The sequence below is a fragment of the Citrus sinensis genome, chromosome 5, assembly GCF_022201045.2.
Source record: "Citrus sinensis cultivar Valencia sweet orange chromosome 5, DVS_A1.0, whole genome shotgun sequence".
In the NCBI taxonomy this organism is placed as follows: Eukaryota; Viridiplantae; Streptophyta; class Magnoliopsida; order Sapindales; family Rutaceae; genus Citrus; species Citrus sinensis.
In genome coordinates, this window is record NC_068560.1 from 22707775 (window position 1) to 22734490 (window position 26716).

Below are 26716 nucleotides of genomic sequence, written 5' to 3' on the forward strand. Positions count from 1 at the left end.
TACCAAAAACTGTGGGCCCATTGCTGTATAATGCCGTCAGATTACACTTGAGAATCTGATAGGGAGTTGACGACTTCAGGGTCACATTATATGACCAAATGTCTAGACATTTAAGGTAAATGTCATTTTCCACTTTAATTCACTGACCTAGAAGATTCCTGACAATTGCTTGCATTATTGTGCTCATTAGTTGGACTTCTGAGCATGCCGCGCTTGACCTTTCTTCCAATTCTAATGTTGTCATGTTAAGGGGAGCACATCACGCGAGTGTGCGACTGGACGCACCAAATCTGGTCACCATAAAATTAGGCTATCGAAAAAGAGAAGGAAAAAGAAAAAGAAAAAGGAGAAAGATTGGAGGAGAAAGGAAAGCACACAATTGGAACAAACAATCCAGTATCCACCATCATCTTTTTGACAAAGCATAGAAAGAAAAGCACACAACTAGGATAACAAATAATAAATGCCCAATTTGTTTCTTCGAGCTTATCCAATTTTTAGAGGACTCTACTTTGATGATGGCTTCCTTCACACGGTATTCATGTGTGATTAGAGAAAAAGACAAGAAGCAAACAATAACCCCCCAACGATAAATTCTCCCTTCTTTGGCTCACAGCTTGGGGACATGCCAATATTATACGACTCATAAAACTTTTTAGGCCCAGAAGCAAGAGTTGCGAGACTTGCAGAGGAAGAAATTTTATACGCGTACAAAAGAGGGGTAAGCAGAGAGTCACACTCACATCACCAAAGTTGCCGGTCCATTTATGCTGATTATCTTCATCCACAAACGTATCATTAAACCTGCACCACTATAAGGCTTCATCAATTATATAGATAAAAAGTTAGTGAGACTCTAAAAGCCATTTTTTTTTTTCATAAATATATTTCTGCTCAGTCTCTGGTAAGAGAAAAATTACATAAGAGAAAACGAGGACAAAAGCCTTACTATACAAAGTTGTAGGCTAATTAAGGACCATGGTACATGATTGTCGACTCCAAGTAACGAGTCCATGTTGATTACGCTAGTGTAATGAGATACCAAACCAATTCATTGTCCGGCATATAAAACGTAAGGCCCATGGAGCCAACACACGGGCAACCTTCGGCAGCGTCGGGTATGTCAGTGTGCCGAGTATAAACCAGTTGAAGCTTAGTAAAGCTACTGCATCAGAAGCTGGCTTGTTCTTTATAGTAGAGAAAAGCTGAATTACACTTCTCAAAGACATGCCCACAACTGTAAAAAGAGCCACTACAAGAGGCATACAAGGATCTTGCGCTTCCCAAATGGTCATTCCAACCAAAAGAGATAACACCGCACTAAAAAGGGACTGTGAGATTGCAACCGCTTTTCTTTGGTTGTAAACTTCATTCATATCCAAATTTCTTGGGATAGTTCCAGGTGCAAGTCCAGTCCCTAGGTGAGTGAGAAGTTCTGCATTACTCTTATTCTCATTCTCACATGTGTCTTTGTGTTTCATCATGTCCCGTAAGATAATGTCACTCCCCTTCCATGATGGAATCCCATAAGGAATGCCATATTCGTCGGCAACAAAACCTTTTTTCTCATTGTTTCTATCATGACCTGCAAAGCTCCAGAGTTCTTTACCACAAATTTCCTTGAGCTGAACAGTTTCATCCTTCAGATCTTGCAACTAAGGGAAGGCACATTTGCACAGAGTTAATATATCGACTCAAGCTCGTATTCAACCTCAAAAAAAAAAAATGCTAATGCACAACATGAGCAAATTTATTAAATCTCAAGCCAAACATTCAATTAACAATAGAAGGAAAAGTGATACAAGTTAGAAAAAAAATGGATAGAATATTAATCATTCAAATGCATAGGCACTATATATATTGTTTACAATCTGTTTTTAAAATTTCTAATTCATAACATCTCTTTGAGGTTGGATACTTGGATCATGCTCACATGAATGGGGAGGTAATTCAGTTACCATCATGCTACTTCAACAACAAAAATATGTTGACATTATATCAGTAGCTCATCCTAAGTTGTCAGCAGCCAAACAAAAGTTATTAAATTTTTTCAAAGAAACCCATCTCCTTTTGAGGCAGCTTCATCTCCTTGTATATGTTGAAGTCATTATTACCACAAAACAAATTACAGAGCCCAAGAGTTGCTCTCTCTACACGGGTAAAGCGAAAATCATTATTGATCCAGCATCTGCAGATTTCCTTTTTTCTTTTAAGAACACAAAAATAGAAGGAAAAGAAAAAGAAGAAAGAAATAACGTGCGGTACTACGTTATTCCAGTTAGCATTTAAGGAGTATGTCAAAGCATTTCTGTGTGTACAATGTACCTATATATAACAGATTACTATTTACACGGCATAAATATTTGGCTCTCATTGGTAAGACTAAAGAGATAGAGGAACTAAGACTACTATAATATATATTTCAATTTGTGTATTTCACGTTTTCAAAGCAATAAAACTGTGTCAGTTATGAACCACAATATGCATAAAAAACAAAATTAAACCAGGAAAGGAAAGAAAAACAAGAAACCCTTGTTGCATGTAAGGTGTAATAAATGTTGCAAGGGGACATTATAACTAGTAGTCCTGTACAATAATATTCAAGAGACTATATGATAAGTCAAAATTCCAACCTTGGAGGTCTCTAGTTCACAGAAAGTAACCACATCAGCCAGCAGTACCAATTTAAGAGCTGGTAGATGATTTAATATTTACCTCTCTCTCTAAGAGTTCAATTTTTTCTATAGCCTTGTCATGTTCATCTTCAAGTTCTGCAAACATTGACTCCAGAATTTTGCGTTCTCTGATGGCTGCCTGAAGATGGTCTTCAAGTATCTTTCTGTCCCATACCAGATTCTCCAACTCTAATTGCATCTCACACAAATTCTCTTCCAGCTGCACATGTTTATAGTCCTTCTCATAGTACTTTATCATGGGAAACAAAATAAGGTTTAGCGTATAGACAGATTTACAAGTACTCGTGAGACTTGTATAATTGGAATAGATGCTTACAACAAACTGAAGAATGGAATACACAATCTAACCATCTTAGACTTTAGACACCCGTTCCGAAACTGATTAAGATTAAAAATCACTAAAGATGCCCTCCATGAACCGTTTCATTAAATAATTTCAAAGTTTTTAGATTTTTAAGACCGTGCAAATGATGAAAGAACATAGGACGCTTCTACTTAAAATGTCCAGAAAAAAACATAATTTCGTAGCATCGCATCACTTTTACTCTAGTTTATTAGGATGGCAAGGATTTATTCAAATCCCAAGAGGAGAAAAGTTAATAACAGTTTACCAAACAGAACATGGTTAGTACATAAGATATTATACACCCAAATAAGTGGGTTTACTTATGATAAGCATTCTTTAAGATATTTGACAACTGAAAGAGTAAATGATAGTGTTCTAAATCAGCTTGGTGTTCTGAGCATCCAGTTCTTTTTAGAACAATTGTTGATTATATCACTTAAAGCATGGGATGAACTTAGCAAATGCAGTGTATCTATTCCGCCACTTCTGTAAATAGAAGTTCTAATTAATAGATGGCAGGCTTTCATCCAATACATCTAATTCTCCTCTCTACATAAATTCTTATTACTTACTTAGACCCCATCCTAAAATTCGATGTCAGAAGCTTAATAAACAGAGGATAACGCCATCTTGGTAATAGAATCACATGGGTGCAAAATCTTCAATATTTCATCATTGGATACGAAAACTGTCATTAAAAAGTTAATAGATAGATAAGATATAAGATCAAAACCAAAGGTTTAATGTCTCTATCTTCTTTCTATAAAGCATTTTTTGGATCAAAATGCCAAGTGCGTTTTGGTCCTTGCTTTGTCATGTCAAATGGGTTGCCTTCAAAATGTGATTTTGGTGACAGGTTTTGGATTTGAAGATGAGCTTGTTTGATAAGATTTAGATTCTTCATCTTACGAAGTAACTTCAAACAATTCCACTTATAATCGTTAACAATGTTAGCCGCTATGAGATGACATGTCTGCATACTTACAGAGAGTCAACTTATTCAATAGCAAAATATGCATAATTTCATTAGCAAACATATTAAACCATCAGAAGAAAATCATAACTAGGCAGCCAATATACAAAGACTAATTAAGCTCCCAGGGCTTAGCCGGGTGGTTTTCAAGCGGCTATCTTTCCTTGGCCACTCGAGTTCAAAGAAAGAGACTAAAAAATTGATTTGAAATTAGTAAACAGTTTAAGGTAGAAAAACTGACCAGGGACTCCCTCTGCAAAGCAGTCAAGACCCTGAAAGGAAGTGAAACAACGGCAACAAAGCATACAATTGTTCTCCAAATCAAGTCCAAATGAAAGCTGATGGAGGCCTTGACCAGCTCAACCCAAGTGTGAACCACCAGGAAAGTTATTCTCATACCAAGAAGAAATGCCCATTTGCATATATAGATTGGCTTTGTAACCAAAATTATCATCATACCCATCAACTCTTGCACCAATGACATCATATTCATATCCATCATTATTATGTCCACTTGCTGCCTGCATGCATACATAAAAGCAATCAATTAACTTAACACATAAAGCAAAAGGGAAAGAATTTGAGTTCAATACTTCAAATCATCAAAGGGAGAAATTTAAATGCGCAAGGGAAGTGCAGAGAGAAGTGAAGAGTTGAGCACACCTGATCAGCTAGTGAGAGGAATAGGACAGGACAGGACAGTTTTAGCAGAGAAGAAGATTTGCATTTGAAGTGAAGTGCATGCAGTTAGTTATGTCATGTGGGGGTCCAGGTGGCAGCAAGAGGATCTACATGATCGACACGTGAGATAAGTGCATGGCTTTTCCCAACTTCGTTGCATTTTTTTAATATTCCACTGTCTATCTTCGATCCCTTATCCGTTCATTACTTCATTTCATTCATTGCACGAGATACTAAACAAAGAGATTTTTTTCATAATTATGGTTTGTAAGCTATAATTGAAATATTCAAGGTCATATTTGTTACCATCTTTAATTTTAATTTCATAATTAAAGCGTTAACTTATAACTTTTAAACTGCTAGCACCGTGACATTAAATTAGGCCACAATTCGTGTTATAGATTAGCCTAATTGTATACTAAATTGATCTTAATATTAAACAAACAAAAACTAAAAACTAATTGGGTGGTAATCATAGCCTCTGGTGGGTTTGTTGCTTATCCCGGGAAAACTAGAAATTTCCCAGATATTTCAAAAATTAAGCAAACAAAAAGTAGTAAAGGGTGCTTAAAATGAACAACTTTGAAAAAGGTAGAAGAAAAAGATAATCTCTTTCCTTTCCTGCCCTTTTCTGCTACATTCAGCAGAGTCTTCTAGATGCAAATTAATTAACCATTAAGTAATTATACTATAAAATTAAAAAAAAAATCATGAAAATGGGGAATTAGTGCATCATTCAGAAGCAAATACATATATAGATAGTTTCAATAATGGTGAAGGTTAACAAACAAAAAGTAATAAAATAAAAGGATAAAGGGTTCATTATTATTTTTTCCCTCTTCTAAATTAACCTAAAATCCCTACTCTCTCCCATCATAGAAGAAAACAAAGAGATGACTAATTGATTTCTTTTTTAAAAAAAAATTTAATTTATTTGGTCGTGGAGCTGCATCTTGAAGGAATGTAACTCCCATTAGAAGGATGAAACTTGAGCTGACAATCCAAACGACACCAGAATTTAACAGAGCCCAAGACCCCTATTCTCCATCTAGTCCTCGACCCTCCTTTCAAATCGAACCTAACAACATCTTTCTTCAACGACGTGTCCGCAAATTCTTGTAGCTCAGGATCCAATGGCACAGGCCTTGACTCCACAACGTAGTTAAAATCAACTGAGCTATTCTTGCTCACTTCAAAAGGGTCGGCGACAAGCTGCGCAATCTTCAATCCATCAAAGAAAAGATACACGCTTGTATCCGAGAAGCTGGCCCCCGCTTTTGCATTCCCATTCCTCATCCGGATGACAATGGTGACTTGGGTCTCAAGCAACCCCGCCTCGTCGTACTGAAACAAGTCCAAGTGGGCTCCAACGACACTCATGACGGGGATCCTCGGGTGCATTACCAAGTACCCGATGAATACAACTATGCCGGCGATGATCACTGCGATGGCCAGGATTGTGCAGATGATGGCTATAAGCCAGATCAACAGGTGGGTGCTCCGCCGCCGTGGGGGTAAAAACTTTGATGGCATTGAATTTGGAGGTGACGGCTACTGTGGAGGCTTATTTCTAATTGTAAGTCTAAGAGTAATGAGAGTGACAACATGAAGCAAAAATAATTTGTTTTGGTTTAGGTAATATTTTATGTGAGTGTTTTAGGCTCAAGTCTTGGGGGGAAGATTGGCGAAGAAAAGAATTAAGTAATTGGGTTGTACTTAGGCCTAGATGGTGGGGAAGGTTTTGGTATCTTCCTTTCCTAATTTTAAAGCATTTGTGTTTATTATATATATATATACATAGAGAGAGAGAGAGACACACACACATATATTATATGAACAACATGTATAAGCTTTCTCTGTTAAGGTATCTATGGTCACTTTATCTGCAAGGAAAGTACCAAACTTAATTGCTAAGGAGAAGTCTATGTCACAGCTTCTCTTTGTACTTCCTTCAAGAGCAAACTGAGCATTACCATGTGAAATTAGTTGAAAAAATAAAAAACTCAAAATTATGCCGTGACGTGCATTAGAGTTTCAAGGAGATTTTGGGCTTTTTTTTTAAAATTATTACACTATATTATAAAATTGGTACTATTCTAAAATTTAACTAAAAAATCAACTCAAATGTGGGCTTTGAATTGCTATGGCGTCTTAGTATTTGGGTTTGCTTTAGGTTTGCCACAATGGTTTGAGCTCTGTGTGCTCTTACTCCTTAATGCCAACTTAACTTACTTTGTTCTGATTGAAAGGTTCAAAGCGAGAAAGAGTGATTAGTCCATACAACATAATACATAAAATTCGCAGCAAAAAGAAAGGCATGTAAATAAGAACTTTTCAATAACCCTTGCTCATCAAGCTTTTTTGGGTGCATCCAGCAAACATCCCTTGCAATTTTGTTCGTATCAAATGAATTTGATTTGTATTACAAATAAGAGGAGAGTTGAAACAACAAATTCCCTTAGTTGCATGTGTGACAGCAAAGTAAAAATTGGAAAATAATGATGAAATATTACGGTCTCTGAGAACAAATTAGATTACAGAAATTGTAGTCCCCAAAAGGAATGAAACCGACTAATTCACAAACGACCTTAAATTGTTCAAACCAAAGTTCCAACTTCCTTCACACTCAAGTTGTGAAAACTTACTATTGAGCAGTACTGCAAATGAACTCAAAAGAAGGTTTATGAATTGAGTGATAACCAAATAATTCAATTAGCTTCTGTGAGAATTAAACTACATTCAGATTAAAACGTAAGGCAACCAAAACTATTCGCGGAGTTTCTCCAAGTGCGGTTGTCACTTGAAAGTGACGAAAACAAACATCAAATAAAACTAAGCATGATCAATCGGTCAAAAACAAGAATGAGAGTTCAAGAAACTAACACCACCATGCATCACCAACCAAATACTTCAAAAGAGACAATCAGAAAAGTGAGATCATTCTGCAAGAGCCTAAACAAGAGAGTGATCACGCCCAAACTGATTTAGATAGGTCAGACCACTACCAAAAGCCTAAATGAGAAAATATTCGTCCAACCTAGCTAAATACAGTTATGTCTCATCAAAGAATCAGAACATAGCTTGATCAAAAAGTCATATTGTTAAGGACAACCTTTATGGCTGTGCAACCCATATACGGACACTTATTTACCTCTGTCATACTGACTCATTACGGCCACAAAACAAGATTTGCACACGAGCTTATACTCATGCCAGAAAAAAAAAAAATAATAATAATATCTTTCTATGACCGTGCCATAAAAAATACAACAGTCACAGCAACCCTGTAACTTTACAAGCTTCAGGATAATCACAAATGCCACATGTGACAAGCATCAATCCGCCCATCATCTAAGGGATAAATGTGATGAAAGCAGATCATAAAATCCCCTCGCACATTTGCTTCCAAGATGTCGAAAGGAAACTAGTTAGATAGTTCCCATGCTTCTAACTATGCTCAACCTCACCTCCAAATATGTTTTATTAGAACAGAAAACTTCGATAACCACCCAACACACATCATAAAGAGAGCATGTTAAGGTTTTAAACAATCACCATGAAGTATCTCCTTAAGAGACCCAGAAAACTGTCCTTTCATAAGTTAAAAAGGCACAATGAAAACATTAATAACTTTTCGAAAGGCATGAAAACTAATACAGAGAGCAGTGACATTCTTATGAATACTTTTGGGGGAAGGAAAAGAAGAGTTTGTACCAAGTCTTCATCAAATTACAAAACATAAAAATAAAATAATGATTACGAATTCAAAAGGAATTGGAAAAGGAAAATAGCAAACTAGAGAACTTAACAAACCCTCAAGCACTCATCCAACATATAAGAGGAAACCCACCAGTATGCATAAAAATAAGAGAATTAACCAAGAATTTAGCATATTCATTCTCTGAACTTTAAGAATCATGCAATAAATCTTCAAAAATGCATTAGGAAATCAGCTGCAGGTGAGCAAAGATATCTACCAATAATTATGTTGAGTTCAAGAGTTAAGAATGCAATAAGCTAGTTGAAAAAATAAAGGAAAAAAATCTAGAATTCCATTCAAAATCAAAAGAATGAAGAATAAAAATAGACTACATTTGGGATAAGCTGAATGTAAGGTACCACTAGTGGGAAAAGAAAATGGAAAATAATGCAGGCTAGTCAAGAAACAGAAATTTTTTTATGTACTTCAGCCCCTTTTTTATGAAAACATCATAGATCTACAATAAATTCCTTCCAAATATCCCAATTGGAAAGTTAAAAATCTATACAAGAAAGTTAAAATTCTATACAACTTCAGAAACTTACGCCCATCACATCTGCGAAGTTTTGCATCTCCTTTCAAGGCTATCAAATATATCCCTCATACTCCTACTCTCATTATAAAAAGCTTTCTTCAACTTATGCATCGTAACTTCATATATAAGAATTCTTCTATTGAGCATCTCTTCAGCAAACCTCCTCACATCTGATAATCTACCCAAGTTACGTAGCCCAACGAGCAGTTCGTTTGCACTCGCTTCAAGAGGCAAAATACCATTCTCCAAAATGTAGTTCCATATCTCTATTGCGATTTCAGGTTCATCAGCATCTAACAACATGGTAATGGCTGTAGCACAATTCAAAGGCGTCGGTTGCCACTCATTCTTGATCATTTCATGAAAAAACTTTTCCACCTCATGGACCCTCTTGTTTTTAATCAAACACTCAAAGATCATGTTATAAGTCAAGGAATCTGGAAAAGCTCCATGGAAAACCATCTGATCAAAGAATCGGAACACATTATCAACATCATCGTTGTTACACAGCAATCCAATCACCGCATTATACATGATCAAATTGGGCATCAAATTGAAACCAATACCCACCATTATATCCCACAGTTGCACAGCGTGAGTGGAATCATTCAGCTTAACAAGAATATCAAGTGCATTAGAGAAAAACTTCAAAGTTGGGAAGCAATTCTCCCCTTTCATAACCCGAAGAAACTTTAAGGCCTCATCAACCTGTTTCCCACGAATAAGTGTAATCAAGAAAGTTTCATAAGCCAAAACATGCTCTGGATTCCACTCAAAACGTTCCACCATTTCTCCGAAAGTCTTATTAGCCTCCTCCACATTGCCTTCCTTCTCCCAGCCTTCTAACAAAATCGCGAAAGAATCCCCATCAGGATCAACAATCTTCTTAACTCTATTCAAAAACTCCAACGCCCTGCTAGTCTGGTTTTCTTGTCGGCAAATGGCACTCAAAAGCGAATTGACAGCGACAACATCTTGTTCAACACCGTGCATGCTCATAACATCAAAACTCATCACAGCCTCGTCGTACTTACCAGCTCCGCAATAGCTATCGAAAATGGAAGCAAACGTGGGCAGCGATAGAACCCCGTCCTCTTTCATAACCCGAACAGCATTCCACATTTGTTCGAAACGGCCGTTCTTCCCCAAAACATCCACCATCAGATTCCAAGCGTAAGGGGAGAGCCTCTGGCCGCGGCCAGCCCATCGGAAGAAATCGACGGCGGAGGAAGGGGAGTCGTAGGAGAGCTGAAGGACCTCGTGGACGAGGTCGGGAGTGGGGATTATTCCGGTGCAGGCGAGCGCAGATTCGATGTCGTCGGAGGAGGCGTGGGCGAGGATTTCGCAGATGATGCGGGCGGATGAGGAAATATACGGCGCGTCGAGGTGCGTGGGGAATCGTGGTCTGGTCGGGCGATGAGGGTTATGGCTGGTTGGAGAAGTGGTGGTCGAGGACGATGATGGGATTATTTTATTTTTTATGACGAAATCAGGGCTTTCATCCATTACCTCCATTTATATATTTATTTTTTTAATTTTGTTAAACGGAGGGCTAAGAGAATAATTTAAACAAACCCCAATGATATGGAAATCGATTCAAAAATTATTAAAAAATCATTTTTTAAAACAAGACTAGCGGAATTGGGGATTGGGAATTGAGAGGGAGAACCTTTAAGAGCTGGTTAATAATGTTGAACTCCTCCTCTTCCTCCCAATGCTGTCGGTTTAGGAATACGACGTGGTCAAGTTCAGTCTTCAGCGTCTAGTTTAATTCTGGTTACCGCTTGGCGGTTGGCACCATTGGCATTGAAAGGGAAAGACTCAGATGCAAATTCGTGATTTTTGAAGGACTAAAAAGTAAAAACGAACAGAATCCCGGCTGCTTAATGGACAACAAAATGGGTTTTGGGTTTGGGCCTTTCGGATCGGGGGACAACAATTCTCAAACTTTTTCAGTAGAACTAGTGGCACCCCTTAAAAGTCCTCATACTGCCATTGAACACCGCACTATATAAAACTTTAAAAAAAAAAAATTTACTTAAAAGGAAAAATTAACTCTAATAGTCTTTCTCTTTATCTTTGTATCATTTGCGCCTTGAAAAAAAAAAAAAAAGATTTGTCATTAGTGAGCAAGTAGTAACTGTCGACGTTTATGATGGATGACTCGTCGTTTATAGTTTTGCTAAAAAAAAAAAAATGTTATTGTGCTAAAAATATCAAAAATAGCATGTTGTTCGAAATTTTTGTACGGGGACATGCATAAAACAGTACGGCCTGATGCATCAGTTAGACGACTTGTCGTTTACATTTTAATAAAAACTGATATGGCGGTTTTAATATAAGCACATGCCGATGTGGCGTTTGTTTGCTTTCTTGATCAATGACGTGTCATCTATTGTGCTGAATTCTACATGATTTTAGCATATATATTTTTTTTAAATTACATGGAATAATAATAATTACAATTAATTGTAAAAAAAAAAAAAGCGAGTGAATTTTGACATTTGAGTTCAATTTGAGTTTCAACTTTATGGATCACTCATGTATTAGATAATGAGTTTTTATAATTTGTAAAATTACTCATTTATCATCCAATAGATATTTTACTCAATTTTAATAGTAATTGCAATAACAATTCTCAATATAACTGCAACTATTAATTACAAATAAAACTATAGTTATGATTATAGTAACAATAGACTTTGGTCATATAAATATAGTTTTATAGTAGGGGTGTTCAATGGTTCAAATCTATTACATTTTGTCAAATCTACGTCCAATCCATCACATATTGGACTTTATGTTTTGGATCCAATCCGATCCAATCACTTATTAAAATCCCATCACTTGTTGATATCTAAACAAACGAAAAGGGAAATCCAATTTAATCTAATCCAATCTGATCAATCTGATTAAAATAAAAAATTTACAAATAAAAATTGTCAATTGGACCATAGAGTTCAAGTTACTAACAACTAAAATAAGAAAATATCAACTTCTTATCTTAGGGTTTTAAAAAAATGATTGAAATTCGAATATTGAAAGCAACCGATGGTTTTATTCTTTTGTACTTATACAAAATTAGGTTTTACTATTTTTAGGAAAATAAGGTTTTATTCTTTTAGCAAGCTAAATATAAAGGTAACATTTAGCTATTTCAAAAAATAATAAAGAAAATAAAAAAATAATAGATTGGATTCGTTTGTATTGGATTTGAACCATAGATCCATATATAAGCCAACCCAATAATATTGATTTTTTTTTTAATTTGCAAGAGTGGTGATATTTGAGTTTGATCTACTCATTTTATCTATATCAACCCACTACTCAATTAGCGCCATTGAAAATTTTAAATAATTTTAATCTCTCATTTTTCCAAACGTCCCACCATATAAAAACTTAAAAAATCTATTTAAAAAGAAAAATTAACTCTAATAACATTTCTCTTTCTCTTTCCATCATCTTCGCCTCTCAAAAAAAAAAAAAAAAAGAATTGTCATTAGCATTCGTCGGTGTATATGATGGATGACTCATCGTTTACAATTTTACTAAAAAGTGTCATTTCGTTAAAGTATAAATATTACAAACAACATGTCGTCTGATTCTTTTGTACAATCGACATGCTTTACAACATGCGCCAATGCATCAGTTAGATGTCTCGTCGTCAACCACTAATGCAGCGCGAAAGTAATACTAGATTTCATTTTAATATACGTTCTTAAAACTCAAGAAGGTAGGCTCTCACAAAGGAGAAAATATTTCAATTGAGAAATACTGAATATTATTAATGAAAGTTTGTGTCAAGAAACAAGCATACCAAGCCTATTTATACTAGTTATGATTATCCTATTCTTAATAAATTATGATTCTTTATAAGTAAAGGAATCTGACTTAAACAATAAATAAATATAAATTAAATCCTAATTAGACTAGAAAAAAGAAATTAAATTTATACTCATATTATGACTAAGTTTGTCCTACATCAACCACCGTCATGTCGGTTTTGGTATAAGCACGTGGAGACTTTACGGATGGTTTTTTCCTTGTTAAATGATGCGTCATTTATTATGTCGAATTCTGCATGCTTTTATCACAAGGGGTTCTGTTTTTTTTTTTTTAACAATTACATGGAATAATAATAATTGCAATCAATTGTAAAAAATGAAAAAAAAGAGCGAATCCGATATTTGAATTCAATTTGAGTCCCAACTGTTGTGGGTTACTCATCTATTAGATAATAAATTTTAAAATTTGTAAAATTACTTATTTACCGTCCAATATATGTGTTACTCAATTTTAATAGTAATTACAATAACAATTCTAATTACAACTACAACTATTAATTATAATTAAAACTATAATATGACTATAATAACAAGAACAAGATAATAAACTTCTGTCATATAAATAAACCTTTGTAGTAGGATTATTCAGTGGTTCAAATTCATTAAATTTTATCAAATTCAAGTCCAACCCATCATATATTGAATTTTATATTTTCGATCCAATCCGATCCAATCACTTATTAAAATCCAAACACTTATAGAAATCTAAACCAGTGAAAAGTGACATCCAATATAATCTGATAAGATCAATTCGATTAAAATGAAAATTTTCAATTACACTCAAGAATTCTAATAATAACAATTGAAAAAAATCAACTGCTTTAATATTTCATGATTCATGTTTTTTTTATTAACATATGATTGAGAGAAAATGGAAAAAAAAAAATTGAAATCTGAATATTGGTTGCTTTCGATTTGTACCTTGTATTATTACTATATATTTATACTTATACAAGATCAAATTTTATTATTTTAGGAAACTCGAAAGTTCATAAGAGGTCGTGAGAAGCCGACAATTCAGCCAACGGTTTTAATAAGAACACAACAATCAGTCAAAGTTTTGAAAAAGAGCTGCGGTGACAACCATGCAATGAATCGCTCTCTAATTTCGACTCCAACCTCAAGACGTGCGATGTTTTTGAAAAGATATTTTGTCATGACTCGTGAGGACAAAAAAAAATATCACCAACGGTGAAATGATGATGGCTCATTTGTTATCGTGCGAGAGAGTCCAATTCTTGGGGGCATTCACCTTATATTCGGACACATGGCTCTAGGAAAATGTATGGTAGTACGAAAAATTCCATCCATCCGGCCGTATGTCCCTTAAATTTTGAATATCTATCAAGGTCGGTTTTAGTAGGGTCCGGCTACGGTACAACGGTGATACGGTATTACCGTTGCATCCAGCCGTTGGATCCACTTGAATGAATGGATCCAGTGGGATCCAACGGCTGGGTGTAATGGTGATACCAACGGTGATACGGTATCACCGTTGCATCCAGCCGTTGGATCTACTTGAATGAATGGATCCAGTGGGATTCAACGGCTGGGTGTAATAGTGATACCGTATCACCGTTGCACCGTAGCCTTCTCTGTTTTAGTAATGCTGTAATTGTTTTTTTTTAAATAATTGCTATTAGTTATATATAGAAATAATTAGTTGTGAAGAAAATTAATTAGATAAAATGTTGAATAATATATATTTATATATATTATATTTTTTTATTGTGTATATATATAACAATTGATAACTAAAATAAATATTTTATACTATTAAATTTATTCTTTATTTTGTTATCTCAATATAATTAGTAATAATATTAATATGTCTAAACTTAATGATTTTATTTCCTATTAATAAGGATAATTTTAGATTTTTATAATATATATATATGAAATTATATTAAATATAAAAGTAATTCTCAAAATCAGACTTTGAAAAGCTATTCATTTTCTTCTTTTCAAAATCTAATCGAGAATGGAATGATTTTGTCAAAATTGATTTTTAAAAAATTTATCAAACATTAAAATTAACTTTTGATTTTTTAAAATTACTTTTAAACATTTCAAAAATAACTCCAAGCACACCCTATATCTAGTAGTTAAAAGTTTTCCTAATTAACTACAAACACATATTAGGAAAAATGATATTGTGATTTGTCAGTAGGCTAGCTAGTCACCCACCCAAATCTGAGTCCAAGCACTTGTTTTGGGACTACTTTTCCTTTCAATTATGTCATAATTAGTAGGAATAAATTAGATATTTCTCTAAATTGGTGAAGATAAAAATTCAAATCATATTTTAAAAGAATTGATAAAGACTAGTCTTGATTGTAAATATATTAGTAGATTTGTAATTATAATGTATTAATATTTAAAAAAATGATGTTTTAATTTAGCCAAATAATTACAAAGATCTCATATTTTAAAAAATTACCATATAAATTTTATTCAGATAATTATGTCGTACTAAAAATCTATGTGATTATTGGTTAAACAAGAAAGCTTCATCACTATTTTATCAAATTATGAGGTGTCTGTCTTCTTTCCCCATTGTAGTGAACTAAAATAATTACGTAATTGAACATTAATTTTTATGTTGTTTTCACTCGAGAACATGAAAAACTGATGCCTCCTACGGCAATTAAAGCGAACCCAAAGCACACACGTGGCTTCTCTCTCCCCTTCCGCGAATCTTTCGAATGCACCGGCTATTAACAATTTTTGGTATACCTTCACTGACTCGCTCGCTTAACTCGACAGTTGACTCAATTCGCCTTCTTCATCCCCATTTCTCTCAGCGAGCCAGCAGCCGACCAACCAACCATGAGACCATCTCGACCGTTGATAACGAGACCCATTAAACCACCGCGCACGCCGCCCATGTGCGTCACCAAAAACTGCAAATTGAAAAGGGTCTTTGATTCTAATATCAATATCAAATTTCCACTAATTACAGTAAACACTAAAAGATCAAGAAATCAAATTCAGCTTCCGGCATCAACTCACTCCTCATCACCAGTTCTTGCTTCGAAATTGGACAAACTTGAAGCTGTCGAGGAGAAGATAGAGAAGGTTAGTTAGTTAGTTATCATTTCATTTTTTTTATCCGAAATTTTTGGGAATTTTATTATTTTGCGTTCTACTAATATTTTTATTTTATTATTTTTCTGCAGGCTATTTATGGATGCCGGTTCATGACACTTCTGGGTGTTTTTGGGTCTTTGATTGGCTCATTTATCTGTTTCATTAAGGTACTTATTTTTTAAGTTTAAATATATCTTTTTGTTAAATGTTAATTCCACTGTTTAATTGATGCTATGTAATATTTAGACCTCAATTCTTGGTATTGTCCAAGATATTGTTATATGATAAAAATTGAAAAGAACAATCTTTTTCATCTGAATTTGTAATTAGCTGACAGACTTATTGAATTATAGACTATTTTTACAAATAATGTATTCTTAACCCGGAAAATGCAATTCTATCAGTCATCTTAGAGTAATGTATTTTGTTTGTTTTATGCTGAATGAAATTCAGATTAGGAGATACTAATGATGTGGAGAGCATTAGCAGATCATCTTGGCTGTCATGTGTAGCCATCCATATGTATTGATTATTTTGTTTTTGTGACTATTCTCTTTAGTGTTTTGATTTACACTGTTGACTCTTCTCGATATGCAGGGTTGCACCTATGTTGGGGCATCATTCATGAAGTATTTTGCGAGTCGTGGTAACGTGATATCATTGCTTGTTGAGGCTATTGGTGAGTGTTCTTTTATTTATTGTTAATATTCATGCTGTATCCTGCTTCATTATATTTATATATATATATCATGTGCTTTTATGGCTCATTGTTTGATTATTTATTTTTATTTTTTCATTTTTCTTTCACGCTAAGACACTATTCAATTTGAATATATTAATACCTTCATTTTAGTAGTGTGCAAATTTGCATTTACAAGCAAAGTTTAGAAATTTTTTCCTTGGAATCACATTACATAAAAGTAACTTTCAACGAAAACCTTGAATTTATTGTTGGTTTTTGTTGCTACTTCTGCTCTTTTTGGAAGCTATGAACCAGTTTGCAAGATTTGAGAGGAGAGTTACAGTTTGGTAGTTCTACTTTACATAAAAAAAATCATGTGAGATCCTTTGTTGCTTCTATGCTAAAACTCTCTTTGGGGCAGCTGCCCCAAGATGGCTCTAAAGTGAACTGAGAAAAAGTTACTGGTTTCTACTTTTAGTTTTTTTTCTTTAGAGGCGGTTATTAGTAATTTCCCATAACTGAATGGATTTTGGAATTTAGCATGATTTTTTTCTTGCTTATGTATGTATTGTTGGCTATATAAAGAGGTTTGGTTAAATATCCTTTTGGTGAAACTGATCATATATTTATTACAGATTTTAGGTCGAGCACCTGGGATTATTATCCCAGTGTGTATAGTGTAATGTAGTTGAATTTGTACATCATGTCCCTATAGAAGTCCCTTCAGTTGTCGTAATGCCATCGTATCAGTTTTTGTTCTTTTCTCATTTCTTTTTTACTTCCCCTTGAGCGCTCAGTTGCAGTTTCGTATTGCAAACTCTTTAAGTTATTTTTTGGTGACTGAGAATTAGTTTTGTCTTTAAATGAATTACTGAGATCTCTGTTGTTGCTTACATGTTTGTCTTATCTGTTAAAACTACAAGATCATGTGTGCTTGAACTTCTCTTTTTTCAAATTACACATTGTTTTATCACTTCTGAAATCAACTGAAGGTACATATATGCTATTATCTCTGTCTTCCGGCTGCAGAATAAGAAAGTCCTAGGCATAGCAAAATTTGACAAATCCATTTCCTTCATCTCCTCCCTCTAATCAATAGCCCAAATTGGAGCTGCTAACGCCTTTTTCTCGAGTATTTGAAGGAGGCAGATTATTGAATCTGCATTTTAGTAGCATCATTTAACCTCTGAACTTTCACTTATCTAAGAAAATAGGGATGCACACTATACACATTTTTTCCCTCATGTACATGCATGAAATTGAAAATGAATGTGTATGCTATGGCAGAAAGCATCACATTTCAACTATTGATATAAAGGCTTTCGTACAGCCTTAACTGAAGTCATTAACTACCTTTTTGTTGTGCTTCTAGATGTCTATCTCTTAGGAACTGTAATGCTGGTTTTTGGGATGGGTCTATATGAGCTCTTTGTCAGCAATCTGGACATTGGAAAGTTACTTTCAGAAGACAAAGCTCACCACAGATCAAATCTCTTTGGTTTATTCACTTTAAAGGTCCGTCCACTTACGTGTAATCTTTATATTGGTTTAACTTGATTAATGTTTCTACTTTGTCTGGCATGTATTATTTCTTTATTGCTATGTTTTTCGTCTAAATTACCTTTCCTTTCTATCGATCTCTAGGAACGACCAAGGTGGTTAGAAATAAAGTCGGTGAATGAGCTAAAAACAAAGCTCGGCCACGTCATAGTGATGCTACTTCTGATTGGGCTGTTTGACAAGAGTAAGAAGGCTGTTATACAATCTCCTCTGGATTTGCTTTGCTTCTCAGCTTCTGTCCTCCTCTGTTCTGGTTGCCTGTTCTTGTTATCTAAGCTTAATGGCTCCAAGTGAATTTTGTGTTATTTTATTTTTTACCCAAATTAATCTAGAGCTGAGCCATACAATGTGTATATATATATATGTAAAAATAATACTTTGCTCTTGTATGCTGTTTTAGTGTATATTTTAAGCTGAATAATATAATAGAAACATTCAACTAAATCCAAAATATGCCTTGCATTAAAAATGTACAAAGGTGAAAATGTATACTCATACGAGGACTCGAACCCTTCTCACTCGTATTTGGCGTAGATTTTTTTTTTTAAATAAAAAGAACGCAGAGTATAATCAAAGATGATCTTTTATCATAATCTCTAATGCTTGATTAAAAGAATATTTTTGGTATTAAAATCCCAAAATATGAAAAATTACAGAAAAATATATGTAAAATTGAAAATTTTTAGACAATCTTCTATAACGATAAATATAATCCTGCTTTCTTGACTGTGTCAAAGAAATTGATAAGAATCAATCTTAATGTTTCCAAGTATTCTCAATTTGGGTACTTAATTTGGAAGCCATTAAATAATGCAATGGTTCTGCTGATTGCAATTTCGAATATTTCTCGAAGGTTAACATAAATTTTTTTTAAGAAATTTTATTCTTATCCTCATCATATAATAAACAAATGTATTGGATATTGATGTATGAACAGAAAGTATATAAACAATAAAACAAATATTGCAGCGTGGATAGTGCCTTTCTGTGAACTCCATCGTCAACTGCATAAGAAAATTGTGCCTCCTCTGTGACGTACAAAATTCTCCATGCAAAATGTCGACACTTAAAGCTCCTCGATAACATATTTCTAATAGCATTTCAAATGGAAATTGGCCATCAAATTCTATTTTCTCGTATAAGTTAATTTACTTTAGTCCATTTTAGTGATTGTTTAATGCTCAAAATGGCATCATTATTCTCTTGTTCTTTTGTGTTGCCTTCTTTGGTTTTAAAATCCCAGACAAAGATAACTCTCTTGTTAGTTACAAATATATATTTGTTCTCTCAAGGCTAAAGGTCACTGAAACAGGATCATGGGGCTCTGTAAATCATGCCTTATGCTTATAGGTATAGCAAGTCTCCTAATGTTCACTGCTTTGAAACAAAGAAATATACGAGAGAGTCTTGGGCAATCTCGAGCATTTTACCATTTTACTAAGTGCTCGTCACGTGTGCATGACAAAAATTTAGTGAAATGGTGCATTACACAAAAGAAAATAAATATGGAACACGTGGCAACATATAATAGCGTTAATGCGCTTACAACTTAATAAAAACTTACATTTAGTTTTGTTGTTGTTGTTGTTGTTGTTGATGTTGTTATTATTTTGGTTCATTTGCTTATAGTGATAGCTGGGAAAGAGAGATTCGCATTCAAAGGAGTGGCATCAAATCTAGTAACATATCTGACGGATGTGATGAAAATGAGCAACTCTTCGGCGGCCAAGACTGTTAGTAGCTGGAATGGGTTAACATCAATGCTGCCGCTGCTGTTGGCTCCTCTCGCTGACTCTTATTGGGATCGACATTCCACCATTCTTGCCTTTTCTTTCATCTATGTTCTGGTTTGCCACCTTCATTTCCTCTTCTTTATCACTCAGTTATTTGTAAATTTTACATTGAATTTCTTTCAATATCTTTGACCTAGTTGTAGGAGGAGAAAAACTCAAATTATTTTTATCTCTTTATAATGATCACTCAGCTCCAACAAATGTGAATGTGTGTCAAAATATTTTTATATGTGGGCACAATTAACATGACATGTTTATCTCATATAAGTTATTCTCGTATAAGAGAATTAGTAAAATAGTTGAGAAATATAAAATGACACTTTATTTACACCTCATCATGTACTTTTCTTAATAAATTGTACTATAAAGTCTACAACAAGAAGTTCTATTTCATAAGCATTTTTTTTTTCCAAGCACTTTAATAATAAGTGTATTGACTCTGTGATAAGCACCCCAAAATGGACCTTAAGTTCTATTAACAATTAATTTAACATTGTTTCTCTGTTCAGGGGCTAATGGCTTTGACATCAACAGCATTTGCTTGGGCAGAGTCACCAGCAAACACCACAAGTTGTTCTTCTTTTCTCTTTCTTCCCCTATCTTTGATTTCACTAGGCCTGGCTGGATACAACCCATCTTTACAAGCGTTTGGAGCAGACCAAATGGATAATAATAATGATGATGAAGAGATATTGCCTTGTACCCCAGATAATCAAAATAAAAAATCAAACAATAACAAGAGTTTGTTCTTCAAATGGTGGTATTTTGGTGTTTATAGTGGCAGCCTTTTGGGTATCACACTTATGTCCTACATTCAAGACACCTTTGGTTGGGTAATAGGATTTGCAATTCCCACAATTGCTATGCTTACATCAACAGCATTTTTCTCATTTGCAAGCCGCTTTTGTAAGAAAAAATCAGATCATGAGGCTCTAAAGAGCAAGCCATTCATGAGCATAGTTCAAGCCATCAAAGTAGCTGCCTCAAAATTAAAGAACGGCAAAGCCATCTCACCAATTGACAAATCTGATGCAATGGAGCTAGAGTAAGTACATATATTTGTGTTTAGTGAGAACGATACTTTCATCTCCTTTTTTTTAACTACTTTGAGTCCCTAATAAATTTTAATAAACTAAGTAAAAAGGTAAACGTGACCTTTTTCACATTTACCTTTAAACAATGTGTTTTTTCTATTAATATTTTAACATAAGAGACCCAAGTAGTAGAAATAATTTCTAAGTGGACTAAATTATCATTCCGCTTGTATTTATTTTTAAGATTGCTTCGTTAGTCTGATTTATGATGAGGTGATAAGTTTTCACTTGCTGATAGGCTTCAAGAGAAACCCCTTTGCTGCAATGATCAAAATAAGGAGTTGGATGATGAGCTTGAGAATCCTAAAAATGTTAAATATGCTGTCCAAAATGTGAAGATCTTACTAAGGCTTTTGCCCATATGGACAATGCTACTCATGTTTGCAGTAATATTCCAACAACCAGTTACATTTTTCACTAAACAAGGCATGGCAATGAAGAGGAACATAGGAAGCAGATTTAAGATCCCACCAGCAACACTTCAAAGTGCTATTACAGTATCCATAATACTCTTGATGCCATTATACGACACAGTTTTGATTCCGATAATACAAATCATAACATGCTATCAATTCAAAAAGGGTATCAGCGTAATGCAAAGAATGAGGATCGGTATGTTTCTTACTAGCATAGCCATGGTGATAGCTGCAGCTGTGGAAACAAAGAGACTACAAACGAGCAAACAGGCAGAAGCAGAGCCGATTAGTATATTTTGGTTGCTACCTCAGTACGTTTTGTTGGGTATTTCAGACATTTTCACAGTTGTTGCAATGCAGGAATTTTTCTACAATGAAGTGCCGGTGAGAATGAGAACAATGGGGTTTGCTCTATATACGAGTGTTTTTGGTGTTGGAAGTTTTTTGAGTGCCTTATTGATCTCAGTCATTGAATTTTTCACAAGCTCAAGAGCTAGGCAAAGCTGGTTCTCGGATGATATGACACAAGCCCGATTGGACTTGTACTACTGGGTTTTAGCCTCGGCAAGTGCTTTGAGCTTGCTGTTATATTCCATCCTGTGTAGATTTTTCAAAAGTAGGAGTGATTTGGATAATGGAAACTAAATGTTTATTGATCTTAATAACTATTATCCTTACTGGTTCTTTCTAATAAAGGATGCTTAAGAGTTAGGCAACGTTTTTTTTTTTTTTTTAATTTGATATCTGAATGGGTGTAAATTTTTTTAATGTTCAAATACGAAAATTTGAATGACATAATTTGTTTTATTTTTTTTCCTTTTTTATATCTAAATATAAGTAATATCTTTGATATTTATGTCGTTACAAATAAAAAAAAATTATTTTATAAAGATCAATATTTTCATTTAGACCTTTTCTCATTAAGATAAAAGTAACAAAAATTTACTTTTTATATGTAGATGTAAATATTTGAAAATCAGACATAAATTATAAAAAATAAATAAGTAAATTATTAAAAAAGTCTAAAATTAATAAAATTTCAGATTTCAAACGTCTAACAAATAATATCTTAATCTTTGATGAGATCATAGTTATTCTGAAAGAGCGATGCATATACTAGCAAGGGCGGAGCTAAGCGGTCGGGTAAAGTTTTTGGAAATAAATTTTTAGTTTGATTACACAAATTTCCTAGCTAGCATGACCCGACTGCGAATTTCAAACAAGACCCAATATATTTTTGATATGGAGGCAATGAAATAAATGCATGCGCTGATTCATTGCAAGATTCTTCTCCTACTCGTGTCAAATCCTCTGCCAACTTATTGGATTGTGTGGGTGTGTCTGAAAAAGACTAAAAGAGTTTTATGAGAAATAGAACCGACCACATCGAGATCGAGTTAAATTTATATTTTGTCCTTTATTGTAATTACAAGAGCGGGGTTTTGTCAGATGAATGGAGGGGTGTTAATAGTTCTATGTTTTGAACTGAAAATGGGGCCTCGCCAGGCCGGTACGGAGCTCAGGCCCTGCTTGGCCAGGCTTATTCGGTGCACCCCCTAATTCGTATGAGAAGTAAAAGGAGTGTCATTATTTGGCCCCCGCGTTTCATCTCATGAGACCTGAAATTACCACAAAGAATAGAAACTGTCCTGCATTTACTTTTCAATCAAACCCAATAACGCAGCTTCTCTTCTCCTTTATATTTTAGCTTGCATGTTATAAGCGTCAAATGCTTTTATTTCTTTATTGCATTCATCCTGTAGCGATTTGATGAGTACTACAATACAATCCCAGCTTGATTTTTTTTTTAATAATTTTTTATTTCTTTTTTTTAATAATTTTTTATTTCTTTTTCACTCTAAAATATTGAACTTTAGAAATTTATTTATCTAAAACAGCCTCTAATAAACATTAGTATGACAAACAATCAATTTTGGAAATCAATGAGGCATAAAAGAAAATGAGGTCTTGTGAGATAATATTTAGGGAGTTGAATATCACTACTCAAGAAAAAGTCGTCATTTTTAGTAATCGACTTAGAAATTGAAATTTAGGATGTTTAATTTATTTTTTCCATACAAAGTGAATGATTAAATAGACCACAGTGACTCGAATAAAAAAAAAATGAAATGTAAGTTGTCTTAATATTATAAGCTTTTTGCATGAAACGGCACCTTGTATTAGACAATTTAGGATCAATTTCGAATTACTCTAGTAAATTGACTATTTTTAAATTATCTCCTTACTTCTGAAAACTTAAATTATCTCTATTTTTGTTCAAAAGATAAGAAAAAAGTGTGGGTTGATGAATTTATTTTTTTTGTCTTCTTAATAAGAATAAGAGATAAATTGAATTTTAATAAAATAAGAGGTGATTTAAAAATAATCAATTTATGACAAAATCCAAAATTAACCTCAAGGTACCATTGTAAACATAATCTTTTCAAAAGCAAAATTAAAAATTGTGTCATCTTCCAAATTTCGACGCAAACACCTTAATTTTCTGGGCCAACTGAAAGAAGCCACGTTGCTTGAAAACCTTAGTCACTATCAGGGCTGTATACGAATGTTTCAAATTAATGAAGTGTGTGTATTTTGACAAATGATCCACAGTTACCATAATGACAGTGTAACCTTGTGATGGTGGAAGTCCATCAATGAAATCCATAGAAATTTTTGTCCAGATTCTGTCCAAAATTGGTAAAGATTAGAGAAGTCCTGCTCGTTGTAGATTTCAACCTTACACCATGGAAAGACTTCACAGCACCGTATGAAATTCTTAATCTTTGCATGCATTCCAGGTTAATAAAAACTAGATTTTAGCCTGCTAAGAGTTTTTTGATAGCCAAAATGCCTTCTGATTGGTGATGAGTGCGCTTTCTATAAAATAGCTTGTAGAAAGAAGCAGGACTCAAATAGAGCTATCGTTGTTTATACCAGACTCCATCTCTGTGAATTAATGATTAAGTCAAAATTGGCTAGATAAGGGATTTTATGCTACTTCATTCTGTAGTGTGGCCCATCAATCGGCTAAAGGAAGAGAGATTGCTAAAAATTCAAGCTTTGCCAATCGTGAAAAAGCGTTGGCTCTCTAATTTTCTAATCCTTTTTTGTATTGAATCGAATAATCATTTCTGAGAATTTTTGGCAGCTATCATATCTGAACAAGTGTGTAATGTGCTGTTCCATTAGAAATTTGAGACTCTTTTGGTCTGCACGAACAATGAAAGGCTTACCAACAAGTATGAATGCCATTTGTGAATTGCCTTGATGATTACAAGCATCTCTTTCTTGTAGGTAGATAAGGCCAATGCTGAACCCTTGAGTGTGTCACTAAAAAATGGCACTAGCTGATCATGTTGTGATAAGAAGGCTCTAATACCGACTCCATAAGCATCGCACTCGAAAACAAACGACTATGAAAAGTCTAGCAACCAGAGAACATGAGGGGATTTTAATGCTTGTTTCAACTGAGTGAAAGTAGATTTTGCTTTTAAGGTCCAATGGAAGTCTTCCTTTGTTAATAACCTTGTTAAAGGTGTTGTGATTCCCTCAAAGCCTCGGTAAAATTGACAAATCCAAAAAGCCATTTATTTCTTTGGTTGACTTTGGAATTGGCGGCTTAAGTACGGTTTGGATTTTTTTCAAATCAATTGCCACTCAACAAGGGAAATAAGATGGCCTAAATACTATGCCTCCAAAACTCCAAAACTCCAAAACAACACTTTGATTATTCACAAACAGAGAGTTATCAGAGAAAATCTATTCGACTATTTGAAGATGGAAAATATGATTTGCCCAAGTTTTACTAAACATAAAAATATAGTAAAAAAAAAAAGACTAGGACAAACTTTCGTAAACAGGGGCGTAATAAATCAATCATCAAGCTTTGGAATGTTGAAAGTGCATTGGTCAAGCCAAATGGCATGACGATAAACTCGCAATAGCCATCATGTGTTCTGAATGCTATCTTGTGATTTTTTTGCTTTTTGAACACGTATTTGATGATATTTGATCTCAACGCTAACTTGGAAAAGTATGTAGCTCTGTGCAACTCACCCAAAAGCTTATCTATTATAAGTATCAGATACTTGTATTTGATAGTAATGTTGTTCTACACTCGACAATCTATATAAAGCCCATCTGCTTTTTGGATAAGTAATACTGGTGATGAAAAAGGGCTGGTGCTTTGTCGTATTGTGCCAGATTCGAGTAACTCGCTTACTATCTTTTCAATTTTAGTCTTTTGATAATATAGGAACCTATACGGACGAACGCTTACTGGGCCTTGATTTTGTTGCAACTGTATGTCTTGTCCATAGACCTCTTTAGTGGTAATTCATTAGGAGGATTAAAGGCATGACCATATTCTATTGAGGTCGAAGGTCTGCAGGATACTTCTTGGGGGCATATTTGTTCATCACCTAAAGTGATCTAAAAGAAGAAACTAGTGCCATTTAAACATAACAATTCATTATCATTCAAGTCCATGAATTTTCAGTCTTCCTATACCTCTATAAGTGTGAGCCTATCCATCTGAAGTAAAGGTCTTGGTCAACTTACTATAATCAGTTGTGATGGTACCCAAGGTTTCTAGCCACTGGACCCCTAACACAGCCTAGCAGGCAGATACTAGTGGTACATAGAAGTATGATGATGGTTTTGTGTCATGATTTGGAACTTCGTATTGCGTACTACTAGCAATCTAAATTTGGAAACTAAAGATTGATTTATGAAGTTGTAGGTGTTTCTGCCATCAATCAATACCATGATATCCTTGTTTTTTCAAAAATTCCTTAAAACGCGGATGGTTTGTGGATGCTCAATGGCTGCAATTGCATGGTACGAGATCTCCAATATTGACTCAATGATGTCCAGTTTAACTTCATCTTTTGTAGCTTCAATATAGTTGTGTTCTAGAGAATTTTTACTCATAAATAATTAGGCACTTTGGTAGCAGTGACAGGTAAAAATTTTTCATCGTAATAATAATAAAGTCCCTTCTCACGTCATTTATGGGCCTCTTGGCTTGTGATGTGCCGAAAACGAATTGGTGAGTTATTGGGGCCTTGGTTCATTTTTTAAATTGCTGAAGGGTCCAACAAACCAGTTAAATTGTTTGGCACGATTGTTTGTACCCTTGCAATTGTTGAAGGACAAAAAGAACTGTTTTATTTTTTTACAGGATTTTACATTCCTCGATCAGCTGAGTGACACCAATAGTATCTGTTAAGGTTTGCAGCTA

General features: G+C 34.2%; 5 protein-coding genes across 11 annotated transcripts; 2 read left to right on the forward strand and 3 right to left on the reverse strand.

Moving 5' to 3' along the window:
• Window positions 1–4834, reverse strand: LOC102615009 (uncharacterized). Of its 6 annotated transcripts, none has more exons than XM_052442457.1 (5): window positions 4257–4672; window positions 2716–2925; window positions 950–1655; window positions 744–804; window positions 1–290 (listed from the first exon to the last, which is right to left on the reverse strand). In XM_052442457.1, the coding sequence occupies exons 1-3, from the start codon at window positions 4548–4550 to the stop codon at window positions 1026–1028; spliced, it is 1134 nt and encodes a 377-aa protein (XP_052298417.1). In that variant the 5' UTR covers window positions 4551–4672; the 3' UTR covers window positions 1–290; window positions 744–804; window positions 950–1025. The 6 variants fall into 6 exon arrangements, with proteins under 6 accessions (XP_052298417.1, XP_052298418.1, XP_052298420.1 ...); XM_052442458.1 differs by having other exon boundaries at window positions 744–812; XM_052442460.1 differs by lacking the exon at window positions 1–290 and adding an exon at window positions 4679–4834 and having other exon boundaries at window positions 355–804; window positions 4257–4536.
• A 594-nt stretch (window positions 4835–5428) lies between these two features.
• LOC127902692 (NDR1/HIN1-like protein 13) lies at window positions 5429–6671 on the reverse strand. Its single transcript, XM_052442461.1, has one exon. The coding sequence runs from the start codon at window positions 6227–6229 to the stop codon at window positions 5627–5629; it is 603 nt and encodes a 200-aa protein (XP_052298421.1). The 5' UTR covers window positions 6230–6671; the 3' UTR covers window positions 5429–5626.
• Window positions 6672–8726: 2055 nt separating this feature from the next.
• LOC102614236 (pentatricopeptide repeat-containing protein At1g77360, mitochondrial-like) lies at window positions 8727–10848 on the reverse strand. Of its 2 annotated transcripts, XM_006494039.4 has the most exons (2): window positions 9562–10848; window positions 8727–9453 (listed from the first exon to the last, which is right to left on the reverse strand). In XM_006494039.4, exons 1-2 carry the CDS (start codon window positions 10504–10506, stop codon window positions 9007–9009), a joined length of 1392 nt encoding a protein of 463 aa, XP_006494102.2. In that variant the 5' UTR covers window positions 10507–10848; the 3' UTR covers window positions 8727–9006. The 2 variants fall into 2 exon arrangements, with proteins under 2 accessions (XP_006494102.2, XP_006494101.2); XM_006494038.4 differs by having other exon boundaries at window positions 8727–10846.
• Window positions 10849–15517: 4669 nt separating this feature from the next.
• On the forward strand, window positions 15518–18619 carry LOC102613938 (uncharacterized). The gene is made up of 5 exons (XM_006494037.4): window positions 15518–15914; window positions 16016–16093; window positions 16524–16605; window positions 17981–18123; window positions 18253–18619. The coding sequence occupies exons 1-5, from the start codon at window positions 15666–15668 to the stop codon at window positions 18460–18462; spliced, it is 762 nt and encodes a 253-aa protein (XP_006494100.2). The 5' UTR covers window positions 15518–15665; the 3' UTR covers window positions 18463–18619.
• An 882-nt stretch (window positions 18620–19501) lies between these two features.
• LOC102621464 (protein NRT1/ PTR FAMILY 5.8-like) lies at window positions 19502–22116 on the forward strand. The gene is made up of 4 exons (XM_052441206.1): window positions 19502–19518; window positions 19739–20015; window positions 20471–21006; window positions 21294–22116. Exons 1-4 carry the CDS (start codon window positions 19502–19504, stop codon window positions 22114–22116), a joined length of 1653 nt encoding a protein of 550 aa, XP_052297166.1.
• Window positions 22117–26716: the final 4600 nt, after the last annotated feature.